The 15,000-nt window shown below is 42.8% G+C and overlaps 1 protein-coding gene across 2 annotated transcripts in view; it reads left to right on the forward strand.

Annotated features, from left to right (window-relative positions):
- LOC130193269 (E3 SUMO-protein ligase PIAS1-like) overlaps positions 1 to 15,000 on the forward strand; it is a 49,764-nt gene that overhangs the window by 21,891 nt on the left and 12,873 nt on the right. For both annotated transcript variants that reach the window (XM_056413726.1, XM_056413727.1), the window contains exon 2: positions 3,847 to 4,333. In XM_056413726.1, coding sequence (XP_056269701.1) covers positions 3,850 to 4,333 — 484 coding nt within the window. In that variant the 5' untranslated portion in view covers positions 3,847 to 3,849. The remainder of the gene's footprint in view (positions 1 to 3,846; positions 4,334 to 15,000) is intronic.

Here is a 15,000-nt window from a genome sequence, read left to right on the forward strand (position 1 = left end):
CGGATGATCGACATATAGTCGGGCGAGGAAAATCAAGCGAGTCAAGTTCTGTTTTTAAATAAAGGTTTGGAAATTCATGTTGTTTTTATCCGACTCATCGAATATTACAACAACAAAAAAGAACAGATTAATCGATTATTAAAATAATTGTTAGTTGCAGCCCTGATATTGACTTGGCTCTATTCCTTTAATAAAGTAAAATACCATGATCTTGAAATGCCGCCGATACGGCCTAAATACTGAAATGGGTATCAGCGAGTATGAGATATCCACGGATCCGATGCAACGTTATCATATCATTTATCAGCTCATCTACGTTTCATAGGAACAGCAGCAGCACGAGACTCGTACGCTATTTCCTTTCCTCGCATAATTCTACATCGTAAACGACAAAGTGTTGACATCTAGTTCACGTTACCTGTTAGCGAACCGGCGGGCAGCACAGTCCTGACGTTTACATTTACGGAGATCGCGTTGAGTTACGTGATTGAGTATCAAGCGATGGTACATTTTAACATTTATTTTTTGCCGAGAAACTTGAATAAATACAGTTGTTTGAAGGAGATGTTTTCACAGCAACATGCAATATATATTAGAGAGGAAAATGTACTTTTTATTAAGCCACTTTATTTCTTTTTTTAACGCACTGGTATCAGATCGGAAGACATTGGTAGAAGATACTTCAGGTATCGGTATCTGGAAGGAAAGAAGAGTATCAAAGCATCTCTTGTGCATCTTCGTCTTTTCGTTTTTAGAGTCTAAAAAGAAGCTACAGCCTACAGCACTCAAGTATGTCATTTTAAATGTCAATGAAATGCAAGTCTCCAGTGTAGCCAGAGAGGAATTGGCCTCATTATAACGAAGAAAACAGTGAGAAAATATCATCGGCTTCAAGGTTTAATCCTTTATATGGACACCACTGCACAAATAACAATTATAACTGTGGACATATAATTGATTATTATTATTGACCGGTATGCTTTGTCATTTGAGGGGCGTGTGTTTGTGTGCGTCTGTGCCTTTTTCATCCCTGGTCTGTCATTAAAGGAGATGAGAGGATGTTGGTCCAAGGCATTCTCACAGGCTACTCAGTGTGCGTGTGCGTATGTGTGTGTGTGTGTGTGTCGTGAAGATTTATTTCCTTTACGGTCTGCCTCACAGCTATGATTTGCCACGGTACCGTCCACGTGATTAATGCATGTTTGTGGTGGCTGCTCGTTGATGAGCTGGGGTTTCTTGTTCATGACCCTCCTCCACCTGAAGACGAGGAGCTCATCATGCGTCGCTCCTTCTGATTACCTTCGCATTGAAAATGCGGAAGGTAATGTTTTGATCGCCGTGTATTTATTTGTATGCGTGCGTGTTATTCGCATAACTCAAAAAGTATTAAACCGAATCGCATGAAATCTGGTGGGATGATTGGTTATTATCCGGGGACCATTTGATTAGATTTTGGGATCGATCGGGTCAAAGCTTAAGGTCAAGGTCATGAAAAGGTCAAAATCTTCTTTTTACCATAGGTCAATTTCTATCCAATTGGCATGCAACTAATGCCAAAATGTTCATAATTCAATGCCCAATCTTGTGATATGCGAAGGTATGCGCTCTACCGAGTGCCCATTCTAGTTTGTCCTGTTTCCATTCGCTCTGTTGTTCCAAGAAAGGATTTATGAAAGGAGGATTTATTTTGTTGTAGTTTGTTTGATACACGAAGCCTCAGACACGCTCAGACTGAAATGACTGTCGGTAGCCGATTATTCTCAATCTCGTCTATTTCATTTCAAGGCACATGTGCTTCCTTTAGCTCCTTTGGCTTTTCACGATTAAATTCTGGCGAGATTTTAGGGCGATGAAATGGTCTTAAAATAACATTGCCCCATTTTAAGCCAATAGCTGTTTTTTTAATGTTTTTGAGGTCAGGTTTTGAGTGCATTACTTGAAAGTAATTTAAATGCACACCTGTCCTCACAGTCAATTGGGGCAAACAATTAGAGCCTTGCTCAAGGGCACGCCTTTTAAAAGTAATGAATGTCATAAGGATGCATGCAGCTGTGTTTCTTTATATAAATCCTAGCTGGCCTGTGTTTGTTCTTTTTATTTCCTGAGCTGAGTAATGGCATTTTCAGCATTTGGTGCAGCGGCGCCAAATGATAATTAATCATGGCCTTTACATTTAAACTGGTGCAGGAAGTGCTGAGTAGTAACATTCACTGAGGGGAGGTAGAACTCACTTTGCTGTTCTTTGTTAAGTTTTACCTGAAGTTAGTGGGACGGTCCTCGACCACAGAAATCCTTTTTGTCAACAAATCAATTAGTTTAATTAATTTAACCGACAGAATCACACAAAATCCCCACATTGAATCTGATGCTGTCCAGAGATGTGTGTGTAAGTTTCTTGGAAATAATATGAATGTTCAGCGTGATCCTCTGTAGTTACCCGCTGCGTCGAGTGCACCGCCTCCCAGAGTCGGCGGGGTCTCTCTTATCCAAACAGGTGAAGATCCAGCTGACGGCTCACACATCAGGAAATTAATCTGTTCTGCGACTTTTATGGTATGCATCGTCGTGCAATGAAATGCGTTTCTGCCAGAAGGAAAACTCCAAAGTGTGTGCGTGTTCTTTTTTCTTCTTCTTTTTTTCCCCCTCTCAAACATCTGTGAGGCAAACCGCCAGCTGTGCCGTGCGGAGGTATCTCAACGTCGGGAGAGAACCGGCGCAGACTCTGGCATTGCTCTCGAGGCGACATACCAGCATTGAGACAGACGAAGACACAGAATATCGATGCAAATCATCCAATTATGCCTTTAAAAAAAATTCCATCCGTCCATTTATTTTCCGTACCTGGTCATGCAGGGAGGAACAGCGGAGCAGCCAGATGTCTTCTTCCACGGCAACTCTTGAAGCTTCCCCCCGCCGGGTGGGGCTCCGAGACTCTCGAAGAGTTAACGCCGCATTCGCACAAAGTCGTCGTCGGTCTCTGGCTCCTCGTGAGTCTCTGCGGCTCTGTGGGTGTGTTTGCGTTCACACTCATTTACATGCAGGAGGACTCGGCTCGGACTTTCTGACATAGCAGGGCGCTTTTGATTTCCTGTCGCGCAGTTTGTTTTCCCGAGTGCAGAACAGCTTCGTTTTCTGTCCGTTCTTTAACCCGTCGTTGAAGGAGAACTCGCGTGGTTTGCTCTCGTCGGGTTTCCGACGCGAGGTCCCATTCACAATCAGTTCGTGAAGTCAAGGGAGACAAAGTGCCCCAAGAAATCTCAAAATGCTATTCACCCGAAGCCATCGTTTTATTTGGATTTCATTTATATTTCCGTCTGCAACACGTTCTTGATTGTACTAGTCTTTAACTGACATTTTAACTGGTTCTGTTTTTTTTTACACATCGCTCTATTTATCTCTTCTATTGTATTATCTACTCCTCGGCATGTTAGTTATCCTGTGTTTTTACTTTTAGCTTTCATACACCTATTTATTAGCTTTTTTACTTTGCAAGCACTGTTTTTACGATTGTAAAAAGTGAAACCTCATCAATGGTCTTTCGATACTGTATATTAAGAGCAATATCACGAGTTAGTCTTCTGCCTTTTCTCACACACACAGATGATTTCACACACACATTATGGCCTGCTTTTCATTGACTCACAGTTGGCACAGGGTGGTGATTACTGAATGCATTTTAATCTCGGCTCATTTCACATTAAAAAAACAAAGCCGCTTGCTGTAATTAGTCGACTAATTGATGCAAATAAATTGCCACGTACCTTTTTAATTGTAAAAGTGATTGGTACTTAATATCAGGTTCGCCTCCGTCATGAAGTTGATTTCTCCTCCTCCGTCATATCACAGCAAATGGTGATGAGCCTGCGGGTGTCGGAGCTGCAGGTGCTGCTGGGCTACGCCGGGCGCAACAAGCACGGACGCAAGCACGAGCTGCTGAGCAAGGCGCTGAACCTGCTGAAGGCCGGCAGCAGCCCCGCCGTGTACATGAAGGTCAAGGAGCTCTACCGGCGGCGCTTCCCCGCCAAGATGGTGTCCCACTCGGAGCTGGCCGTGCCCGGGCCGCACCACCCGGCCGCGGCCGGCGTGGCCGGGGGAGGGGGCGCCGCGCTGCCCGCCGGCCTGACGCAGCTGGCGTACGAGGGCCACGGCGGAGCCCCGTCGCCCGCCGCCCTGCTGCCCCTCTCGCTGCTCGGCCCCGGGAAGCACGAGCTCGCCGGGCTGACGCACCACCTGTCCGGCTCGGCCACGCTGCACCCGGTCCACCCGGACGTCAAGCTGCAGAGGCTTCCCTTCTACGACATGCTGGACGAGCTCATCAAGCCCACCAGTCTAGGTGAGTGAGGGGTGACGGATGGCAGACGGGTGATGTCGTCACTGGTGCGCGCACATTCATATGTGCGCTATACCTCATAACGCTGCAGGGTGAAATAAATGAGTATACGTGATGAACGGAGTGGCAGATTAGCCGGGAGCAAGAATTGAGCATTTGATTAACAACTCAATGCGTCACTTTTCAACAGAATAAAACAATTTAATATGTTGCGGCTTGCTGTTAAAAGAAAACAAAGTGTATGTCAAAGATGCGTTTGTCTTTTCACAAAGCCAGAATTTACACGGCTGCTTAAAAATGACAAATTGTCTTGAAAATGCAAGAAGACAGACACACACACAACTGAGAAGCACCATTAGTGCACGTCGTCCCTCTTTCTCCATACGTTTCCTGTCTGTATCTTCACTGTCAGACTGAATCCACTGAATGTGAAAGTGCGGCAACAAAAAAATGATCTGCAAGGTGGTGGATATTTATGTCAGAGTGACATTCCCTTCATAATCATGGCAGCAGTCGCAGAAAACATTGACATTTGTGTGTTTCCGCTGTGGCGGAGAGAGGCTCCCTGCCAGTGCTGCCGCTGTGCTGCCTGCTAAAGCGTTGACACGCCTCCGAAATGTGACTGCAGAAATATCATTTGCAGATTCCCCACGAGAGTTCAGAGTCGACGGAGGCTGCCGTTGGTTCACAGGAGGTGTCAGTGAAAATATTTAGAAATCAAGGATGAAGAGTCTTTCTCAGATTGGCTTGTACTGCTACTACGACTTATCAATTCGTGGTTGTACTTGTACTCAGCTGTTACTATTAATGAGCAAGAGAAGTTAAGTTGTGACTCAAATATGGGATGGAGGTCGGTCACAATATGGCCGATCTATTTAATTCAATATTTATGCACATTAAATAATGGAATTTTAGTTTGACCAATTAGGTGCCGCGTTAAAAGTTTTACACCTGAATTTTTTCTTGTTGATTTAGAAGTTTTTAACCAAATTTCCGGTGTCCGATTTATTATTTTCATAAACAAGACTTTAATAAAGTTATATCAGTGTATTTATTTGTTAGATTTAGTTTGATACAGTCAGAAAATAGTCAAGTCAAGCCTTACGCTGCCTTACGTGGCCCAGGTATCGGTATCGGTGCCTCCCTACTCACAAGCGTTAAACAAATAATCATACATGTAGTTTTTTAATTCGTTGTGGCTCTGAAGGTCATTGTGAGAGTGACATTTAGCCATTTGGATATCTACGACAGATGTTGACATAACTGCATTTATGTACACTAAATCATCTCTTAGGAAACTCGAAACGAGGGCCGAGACTGTTATGACGAGGAGAAGAAAAACTGCAGATGCAACAGTTCTGCATAACGACGTTGACTTGGTTCCCATGAAGCGACACACAGCTGTGCATCTCAAGTTTTAAATGAAAGTAAATGAAATATAAATCTTATTTATTCTCTCGTTTCGCACAGCTCTTGATTTGCGATGCAAAAGTAGCTTGTACTCTGAAACATATTTATATTGTAAGTTAATAGTATTGTCAGGTAACAAGGGCAAAGATAGTTTCAAGCTTTAGAAAACCTGCGGATAAAAAATGTTCATGTAAAATAACTATAACTGTTCCAACTTTTGCAGAAAATAATGTGTTCATTTAAGACCCCATTACTGTAATAAGTACAAATATATGCCCTTTAATTCACTTCTTAAGAGGCTTTTAATCTTTGTCTTGGTCAGATTTATGATTATATTAAGTCTGCATCCAGCACTCGGTCTGCATTTAGCATAATAACAATCTTTAGGGCTCAGGGATGTATTGCAAATATATGGAAATGTCTAGATTTTCCTACATTTGCATCTTAATGGAGTAAGAGAGCGTCCCATGATTAATTTGCCTGCGGGTGCATGTACAAACACAGCGCCTGCAGCTCTATCATCACGCCATCTTTCCCCTCTTCCTCCCGCCCTTTCTCACTCCATCGATTTCCTGCACATGTCCCATCCCTCCCCCCCCCCCCCCATCTCTCTCTCCGCGGCCATCATCAGTTCAAATTTGCATGCAAAGTGATGAAATCATCGAGACGTACACCTGTGCCCGCAGAACACACCCGCCCTTCTTTTGAATCTGAATCGCATCATTCTTACACACACACAAGCAGACACACTTGTCTGCACGTACAGTACTTTCAAAACATCAAACGTATACTTTCCAATAAATAATGCATGCCGATCGTATTGTTGTCTGAGACGCCGAGAGCGCGAAGACGAGATGAATGAAAGGGGGATAGAACTCAGAGGAAGATGACGCACTTCGTCTCACAGAGCTGAACATTTTTAATTGCTTTAAAACATTTTAAAAAGAACCTCTTTATCCATATAATAACGGAGGGGCAGTAATGAAACCACTTGATTAATTGTGAGTCGCCCCTCTCGGTCAGAATCGAGGACGTTCTTCTGTCTCTTTAAGACGGCCGTCGTCTCCTCTCTCCTTGATCACAGCCCGTTCACATGCTCTGCCTCTCCTCCGCTTGTTTACTTCTCTCTGATCTTCTGATTACTGCTCAATCCATCTCTGTCTCCCCCCATTGTTGTTGCCCCTACTGTTGCCTCGCTTCCAGCTTCTCTCTCCCTCGCTCGCTCGCTCCCTTCCCCCACTCTCTCTCTCTCTTCTTTTTTCTTTTTGCTGGTTTAGTTGGCGATGAATGTGCTTAACCAGGATTCTGACGGGGCTCTTACAAGTGCAGTGAAAGGAAAAGATTACGACTCGTTCGGTGCGTCCTCGCATCTCAAATTGGACAAAAAAAACTGCTGGCTATTTGTGAAATTCAGAAAATAGTTTTCAAGTCTGGACACAATCAATTTGTAAAAAGTAAGAAGAGACTAATAACTCAGGAAATTAACGCCAAATAAACAATGTGTGAAGAAACAGTGTAACATCATAGCGTAAAGGTCGGTTCGTGCCGGATACATATTATCCATATATGTAGTTGTTTTTGAATACAGGCATGAGAATCCCTCACCTTTCGGCGAAATTCGCCGTTTTGAAACCAAAATAGGTGACTTACGTGAATCGTGTAGATCCGAAGAGTTTTTGTTTTGGGGTAGGGGGGGGGGGGTCAATTGGCCGGCCGGCGTTTATGAGATTGGAGTGGGACACGGAGAACATGTGAAGTGGTGCTCTTCGCAATAGAACATCTTTGATGGGCACGTGTCGCGTCTCGGCCAATCAGCGTCAAGATGTCTTCAGCGTTTGGTGGTTTAGGTTAGCTTGAATGTTAGTCCGCTACATCTGCTGCTGTCACGCTGCACGGTGGAGCGATGCTAACAAAGTACCCGTACGTTAAGAGCGATGTGATTTAGCATATTTTTAGTATCGATACTTCATTAAAAGAGCGTGGGATCAGAGCGCACGCGCTGCTCCGTGTCGAGCTGTCTGCGCACACTGCGCTGCGCAGCTCACAGCGAGGTGCGTTAAGTGGCGGAATTTTCGGCTTTAAAAATAAAAAAATAAAAAGATGCCAGAAGTGAAATGTTTAAATTCAGTCTGTAAAGTTGTGTAACTCTCCAGCTGCTCATCCTGATGAACTCTGTATCCTCTGGTCAGATACAGACTAACGGCCTCATAGTGATAATCAATGCTATGATGGCTCCATGTAGTTTCATTAATATCTTGCTGTATTAATACAAATATTACTGACATTTGTTAAGTGTTGAAAAAGTTGGTAAAAAATGAACCATACAGATATTTTATTTATTACTATTATAGATAAATATACCAGAATCGTATTTATGGTATACTGTTTTTATGGTATTGTATCAGTATCATGATATTTATGGCAGGTATGGTATAGAAGATCGTGACAACCAGGTAGAGGCAGAACAGACTCGAGGAACAGAGTCGTGGCTCAGCAGAGCACAAGACTTGAAGACTTGTTCACGCCAAAAAAAAAAAAGGAAGTTGGTTCATGAATGACCATATTATACACAATATTACTATGAGCACCCCCCCCCCCCCCCCCGCGCACGCCTATCCTTCTCACCTTTTTCACCCCTGACCCGTTTTCATGCCTGTGAATAGAACTGTCACTTTTTGAGTGTCTGTCCTGGAAGCAAAAGTGACAGAAATAATTATATCAATAAGGATCATATAAGAGTGCCTGAAGGGAGAAGTTCAAACCCCAGACGTTGTTGTGTTTTTTTTTACTTCTTCATTATGCTGCTACACATTTTCACTTCCTTTGCACACGCAACGGATCCATAAAGTCACCCCTTCCACTGAGATATAAGGATCTTTGCACATTAGTTCTGACCTTTTGTTTCTCCAACATGCAGATGTACAGGACTGTCTCAGAAAATTAGAATATTGTGATAAAGTTCTTTATTTTCTGTAATGCAATTAAAAAAATATTAAATATTAAAAGAATAAAAGGCTTGCAATATTTCAGTTGATTTGTAATGAATCCAGAATGCATTTCCAGAATGCATTTTTTTTTAATTGCATTACAGAAAATAAAGAACTTTATCACAATATTCTAATTTTCTGAGACAGTCCTGTATCTCTTGTTGGCTGGCGGGCAGTAATTAGTGTTCGACTTTATGCATAATCTGTACTATTTTAGGATTTACCAAGACACTAGATTTTTAGAGCTTTTTGACAGACTAGGCTGTGGCTTTGTCTCTAATTCTTTCGGCTCTTGATTGAAATGTATTTCCTCTGCATTTCCCAACACTTCCCACAGTAAGAAGTGTATGGAAGCATACTTTCGGACATCAATGCAAGCTGTACCAAAGAACTGCGACCCATGGAAAGGTTTTTTCAGATATCCTGCCATACCCTCATTCCTCATAGTAACCTTACTTCTTTAGTACATTTAATCTTAGTTATTATCTCTCTCACACCATCCTCCCTATCTCCCTCCCACCTCTCTCTCCCATGCAGTTTTTTTTCTTCTTCTCTCTGCTGGGTCTTATCATCTTTTGGGATAAAGGTTAGTCGGGCCACAGTTCAGCCCTTCCATTCAAAACTGGTCAGCAGTCTGCGCTGCATCAGCTACTCCCTTTATTACCATGGTGACCTCACTGGTTGAACTCTCCATCATTATCCGTCCTCCATGGAGAACGATGCCTCTGTGCTCATTATGGATATCATTGTGGTGCACATGCATTATACATGATTTAATCACCATATCTTCAGGAAAAGGATGCAGGCCCATTTCGCATTTGATGAGTGTTTCGTGCATAATGGATTTGTACATGAGAAGATTGCTGTGATATTCATACAAAGGAGGAAAATTGTGTGGTTTAAAAAATAAAAAAAAAGAAGTCTAATCAAGTGTTTGGAACAAAGATGAGTCGGTCCATATTTTCATCTTTGAAAACTTGACGTCACGGTTTCATTGCTTATAATTGTATTTTTCCGTCCATTTAGGCAAGTACAAGGTCACTGTTATATTCCAGAGACCCGGGGAGGAACAGGAAGCTATCTTCAGCTCTACAGTTTGGTGGCAGCAGGACATGAAGCACGGTGCCATCTGCCTGTCAGTTCCCCAGTGAACACAATAACATATGAACTCATAATACTTGATACAAGCTATATAGTGACAAACCAGGCTGTCTCTCTAGGGCGGAGGATTTGATTAGATTTTGGAATGAAGGAACAACCGTTACGTGTTTTCTGCTATTAGATTATTTTCTGGATTGATTGATTAATCATTGCTTGTTTTACTTAACTGATGGTTCCTGAAATGAACCAGTGGAGCTGGTTCCGGGTGTGCGTTCACAAGTGCAAAACTCAAAAGGTCCAGAACTTGTCAAATATGTTCTGTGGTGCGCCAGACTTTCTTAAACATTTTAATCCGAAAAACCGAAGAACACTGGTGCACTGGAGCTCAGATATTCAGGAGGCAACTCACTCCGAGTTGTGAATCCAGTTTTCTCTTTAAAAGACTGAACCAACTCAACGAGTGTGAAGCGAAGGCGCTACCACGGGCTACCACGTACGAATAAAAAATCACTAAAATCCTCATAATCTGAGGCAGTATTCAGATAATATTTTAAGATTGTACATGAAATATGACTGAAGCAAGTCATAGATTTTCTAAATAGTTGCAGATTAGTTTCCTGTCTGCAATCGATCAGCCAACTGTCGTTATGTAAAATACTGTATGTTTGTATGTTAGATCGTTCCTAATTATCATATTCATTAGCAAAATTAATGATGTCATTTCCATAACTAGTTATGTTCCATACAGCGTGTTGATTATAGCTCAAGTATCTCTTGAGCTGCCACAAAATGATTGGATGAATATATCGGAAAACTTCTGAACGCACTCATGTTGTGTTTAGAAGTTGTCTTTTGTCATTTCTAAGTGTAAGCGGTATTAACATAACACAGAGTTAAACCATTGAGACGTTATGTTTGTTTTTTGGGGCCTCAGCCATTTGTTTTCTTTATACTTATATTTCAGACATGTAATGCCTGTCTCTAAGGTTGCTGGGTAAACAGAAGGCAATAATGTCAGTGAGTCCACAACTTCATCATTTAATCCTAGACAAAGCATGATATGATGAGTTTTATCTAAAGACAACAAGGGGAAAAGAACTGGGCCTTTTAAAAAAAAGATAAACTGCCAGTAGAGACAAGCCTACATCTGTAATTATAATATATTTGTATATTTGATTATATTTGTCGAAGGACCCTCTCTGTTTTCTGATCCGCTCTCCTTCGCTGTGCTAATTGGCTCGTTCTGCTGTTTCACAGAGAAACCCTTCCAGTGGCTCCGACTTCTGCATGGAGTGCATTGTTTTTGCGAAACGTCTGTTGGAACCGCCGCGATTAATATCCTGCAGCGCCACGACGAGGAAGACGTAAAGTACAATCAACGAAACTGTAAATAGTATTTGAAATCCGGCTCATTACGTGAGATGTCGCTGTTCAATTAATAGATCTAATCAACCCCGTCCGAGAGTAACTAGGCAACGGGCCCATCGTTGACGAATGTACACTTTTGTTTTTATCATTTCTATTTCACCGTGGGACATCAGAACAGACTCATCCAGAAGTGGTTCTCCTGGTGACGGCAGTTCTCCTCCCCGCTGGAGTGTCCTTGAGCAAGCACACCTAATCGAGTTGCTCGGCCCCTCTTGTTTTGCCCTTGGATCTGCAAGCGAATACGTGTCACACACAAAGTACACATCCCACTACGTCTCCTTCCCGAATCAGTAAAAATATCACATCGCATGCGGTATGATAGGTCGACAGGCCGCGGTGGCGATGTTCCCAAAACAGCCAGAGCACAGGAAGCAATAAAAGCACCTCGTCACCCGACGTCTCCAAAAATGCCAGCGGAGATTTAGCAGCGCTCGCTCCGACCGCCCCGTCGTCCTGAGCAAAATCTTTATCTCCCTGTAAACCACAAATGAGCATCACCAAGGGAGCTCTGGCTTCTCCGGACTATAAACACGCTGCACAAAATGGCTTCTCTCTCGCTCTCTCTCTCGGAGCGTATACAGCGAGCTTTGTTATCTTCTAAGTCGCCGCATCATCATCATCATCATCCCTGATTGTACGGATCCGAACCCTGATTGTAACTCTAAACATTTCTCGCCCTTTTTTTTTCTTCTTTCTTCCCGATCTCGAACATAAGCAACATTGTCATTTTTTCCCCTTCTTCTCCATTTAACGTTATTTGTGAAATGATTCCCGGGGGAACGGTGCACGCCGGCTGAAGCCCGGCTTTAGAGACATTGTGAACCGCCTGCTGTAGCACACACACACACACACACACATCGATGGGGACAGCGAGGTCCAGCTGCCGGGCAGGAACTTGTAAATCCAGCCTCAGCAGCCCCTGTAAGCACACTGGAACGCCTAAAAGAGCGCTGTCAATGTATAACTGCACACCGTTTTGCATATAATAAAGGATAATTGCTCCTATCGGGGGTGGGGGAGGGGGGAGGGGAAGTAACACTCATGGAAAGTTTTCTATTGACTTGAGCGTGAGTGTGGGTGTCACGTCCAGATCTGTCCTTTTTTTTGTTATTGGACCCTTCTAGCATTGCAGTGTAGAATGTAAGTGATGCAGAAAGGTCTTTGTTTTGCCTGTGTGTGTGTGTGTGTGTGTGTGTGTGTGTGTGTGTGTGTGTGTGTGTGTGTGTGTGTGTGTGTGTGTGTGTGTGTGTGTGTGTGTGTGTGTGTGTGTGTGTGTGTGTGTGTGTGTGTGTGTGTGTGTGCACTAAACAGAGAAGAAGTAGCGGCGACACTAACAGAACTAAACCCAGCACCGAGGGCTTTCTAGGTTTTCACTTACTGTCGGGTCACAATCACCAGTCAGCATATTCTTATTCATCATCATTGGTCCAAGCTGGAACTTAAACCTAGTTCGGACATAAATGTACAAAAGTCTCGTCATATTTCTCTATATTACTGACATTTATTTTATTTCTTTCTGTGGAGAGAATTTGTGTTGGACCTGAAAATGTAAATGATAAGCATTTAGTTCCCTTCCTCCCAGTGTGACCAGTAATGGTAGTCTTCAGCATGTGGGGGAGGAAGTACTGGGATCTTTTACTGCAGCACCACTCTAAGCACTCAACTGCAAGTCCAAAGTACAAATATCAAAACATTACTTCAGAAAAAAAGATATAAGAAATGACTGCGTGTTTACTTGAAGTATGAATCGTAAAACATTTACTCATTGTGGAGTCAAGCTAATTTGAACTTGTTGTGTGGTTCAATCGACAGCGATCCGTCACATCCTATAAGATCATCGTGTGTTTGTGGCGTCGCTGTCCCCCGAGGACCCCAAATCTCTAAAAAGTCGAGCTCTGAAAAGCAGTCCTCTTTAAAAGCGGGGTCGTTTTCTCAAGCAGCCGTTGCCTAAAATAGTAATGCAGTACTAAAATATTGATATGGCGCATTCCGCTACACGTCTTCATTTGCATTCGTTCATCACCAACGTGTCATTATTTGTCGAATGTTCCCACGGTGTCTCTGCAAGTGCTATAAATAAGTACTCTGGCATGGCGAGGGAGACTTTTCTGACATTCCTTAAGTTAAAGTAACATTATGCAACAATTGTACCTTAAAATAACAGCTTGAAAAAAATGGTGCCGCTACAATGACTTTTAATATGGCGATTTGCGCCTCCGCCATTGCCATCGGGGGTCTGTGGGGAAATAACTCCGCTATGTAGGATTCTGGGGCCGCCCGATCCGGGGCGGATGGACTTCGACCTGCTTTCTGGCAGTGATTACGCAATGTCATATAGTGCCAGTCCACGCTCGCAGCTACAGAATAAGGGCGAAGCAAGCGAAGTCTCTTGTAATGAATTACACGTTCCAATGTAAATTATGAATATGTAGCTTTTTGGTGTCGTCAACAATATTGTATTTGATCACACGTACTCCACATTCAAACATTTAGAAAACAACGTATATAGGCTGATCGGTATTTCATCTAAACTAAATGTCATTCTTTTGGTTATGTTAGCATTCATCTCCGATATCACAATGAATAAAACTATGCAGTCATATTTATGTAAAATCTTTGCATATTCTTACCTTATCGGTTGACATCATTTCTTGGTTTCTGACTTTGTCTGGTCATCAATACAAGTGTGTGCGAGGCTGCATCTATCGTAACTGGGTATTTACGACACTGAAGTAAACGTTAAATACCTCCAAAACTGAAGGGGGCGCTAAAAGGGAAAAACTACATTATGGGGCTTTAAGCAAATGTTTAAACTTATTCAAATGTGCACTGCCATACATCCTTTATGGCGGTTGGAATGTTCAGCCTTTAGAAAGTTGTTTATTCTACTCTATGATACATGCTGTGTAGTTTGTGAGGCTGTCCTGACTGGCGTTTCTATTATTTTGTCCACCCTAGTTCTAGAAGTGAGGGTAAATTAGATATTAGAAGCACTAAACGCGATACAACTCACCAGCACTACAAACTGGGGCTTCAATTTGCCATTATGTTCGTTATTGATTAACTTTGGACAATTATTTTTCTCTTCTTGACGGAATAAACAAAACCTCTCAGACGATAGTTTCAGACACCGAACCTGAAAATACAGCGACTGACGATGTTGTGTGTGCTCCCTCTTCACTGTAAACATCCACCCGTCGGAGATCATTTTCCCATCTGTCACTCGGCCCACCGCCATCTGTCTCTCCGTCGCGTACGTTCTCATATTATTAAACACAGTCGCATGCCTCGCTTGCGTCCACGACGACACGCTCAACATCGCCGCCTGAGATTCTTTCTTGTTCGGCAAAATAAATGTCACGCCGTTATGTTCATATTCTAATAAGCGGCACAGAGCAGAAATAAGATTACCTGCAGGGACAGCGATGGGATCAATAACGGTAATTACTGTTCAGCTTATGCCATCATCTGTCTCCTCTCGGCGAGGTTGAGGAGAGACTTCGTTCATTAAAAACGTATTTATTGTCGTCAACTAGTAAGTTTCTGAAATCAAATGCAGCATCTGGCGTGTTCTGTTTATCGAAGTCAAACATGCAGTTTCTTCGTCCCCGTGGTTTATATTTTCACCGATATACACGTTTCATAGTTGATAAGACTGCAGCTTCTATCAGGTCGTCACAATAAAATAATTCATGTTTGAAGCCTGCTGTCGCTCACATCATCTTTGGGTTTGCACAAGCAGAA

The sequence above is a fragment of the Pseudoliparis swirei genome, chromosome 4 (genome assembly GCF_029220125.1).
Source record: "Pseudoliparis swirei isolate HS2019 ecotype Mariana Trench chromosome 4, NWPU_hadal_v1, whole genome shotgun sequence".
NCBI lineage: Eukaryota > Metazoa > Chordata > Actinopteri > Perciformes > Liparidae > Pseudoliparis > Pseudoliparis swirei.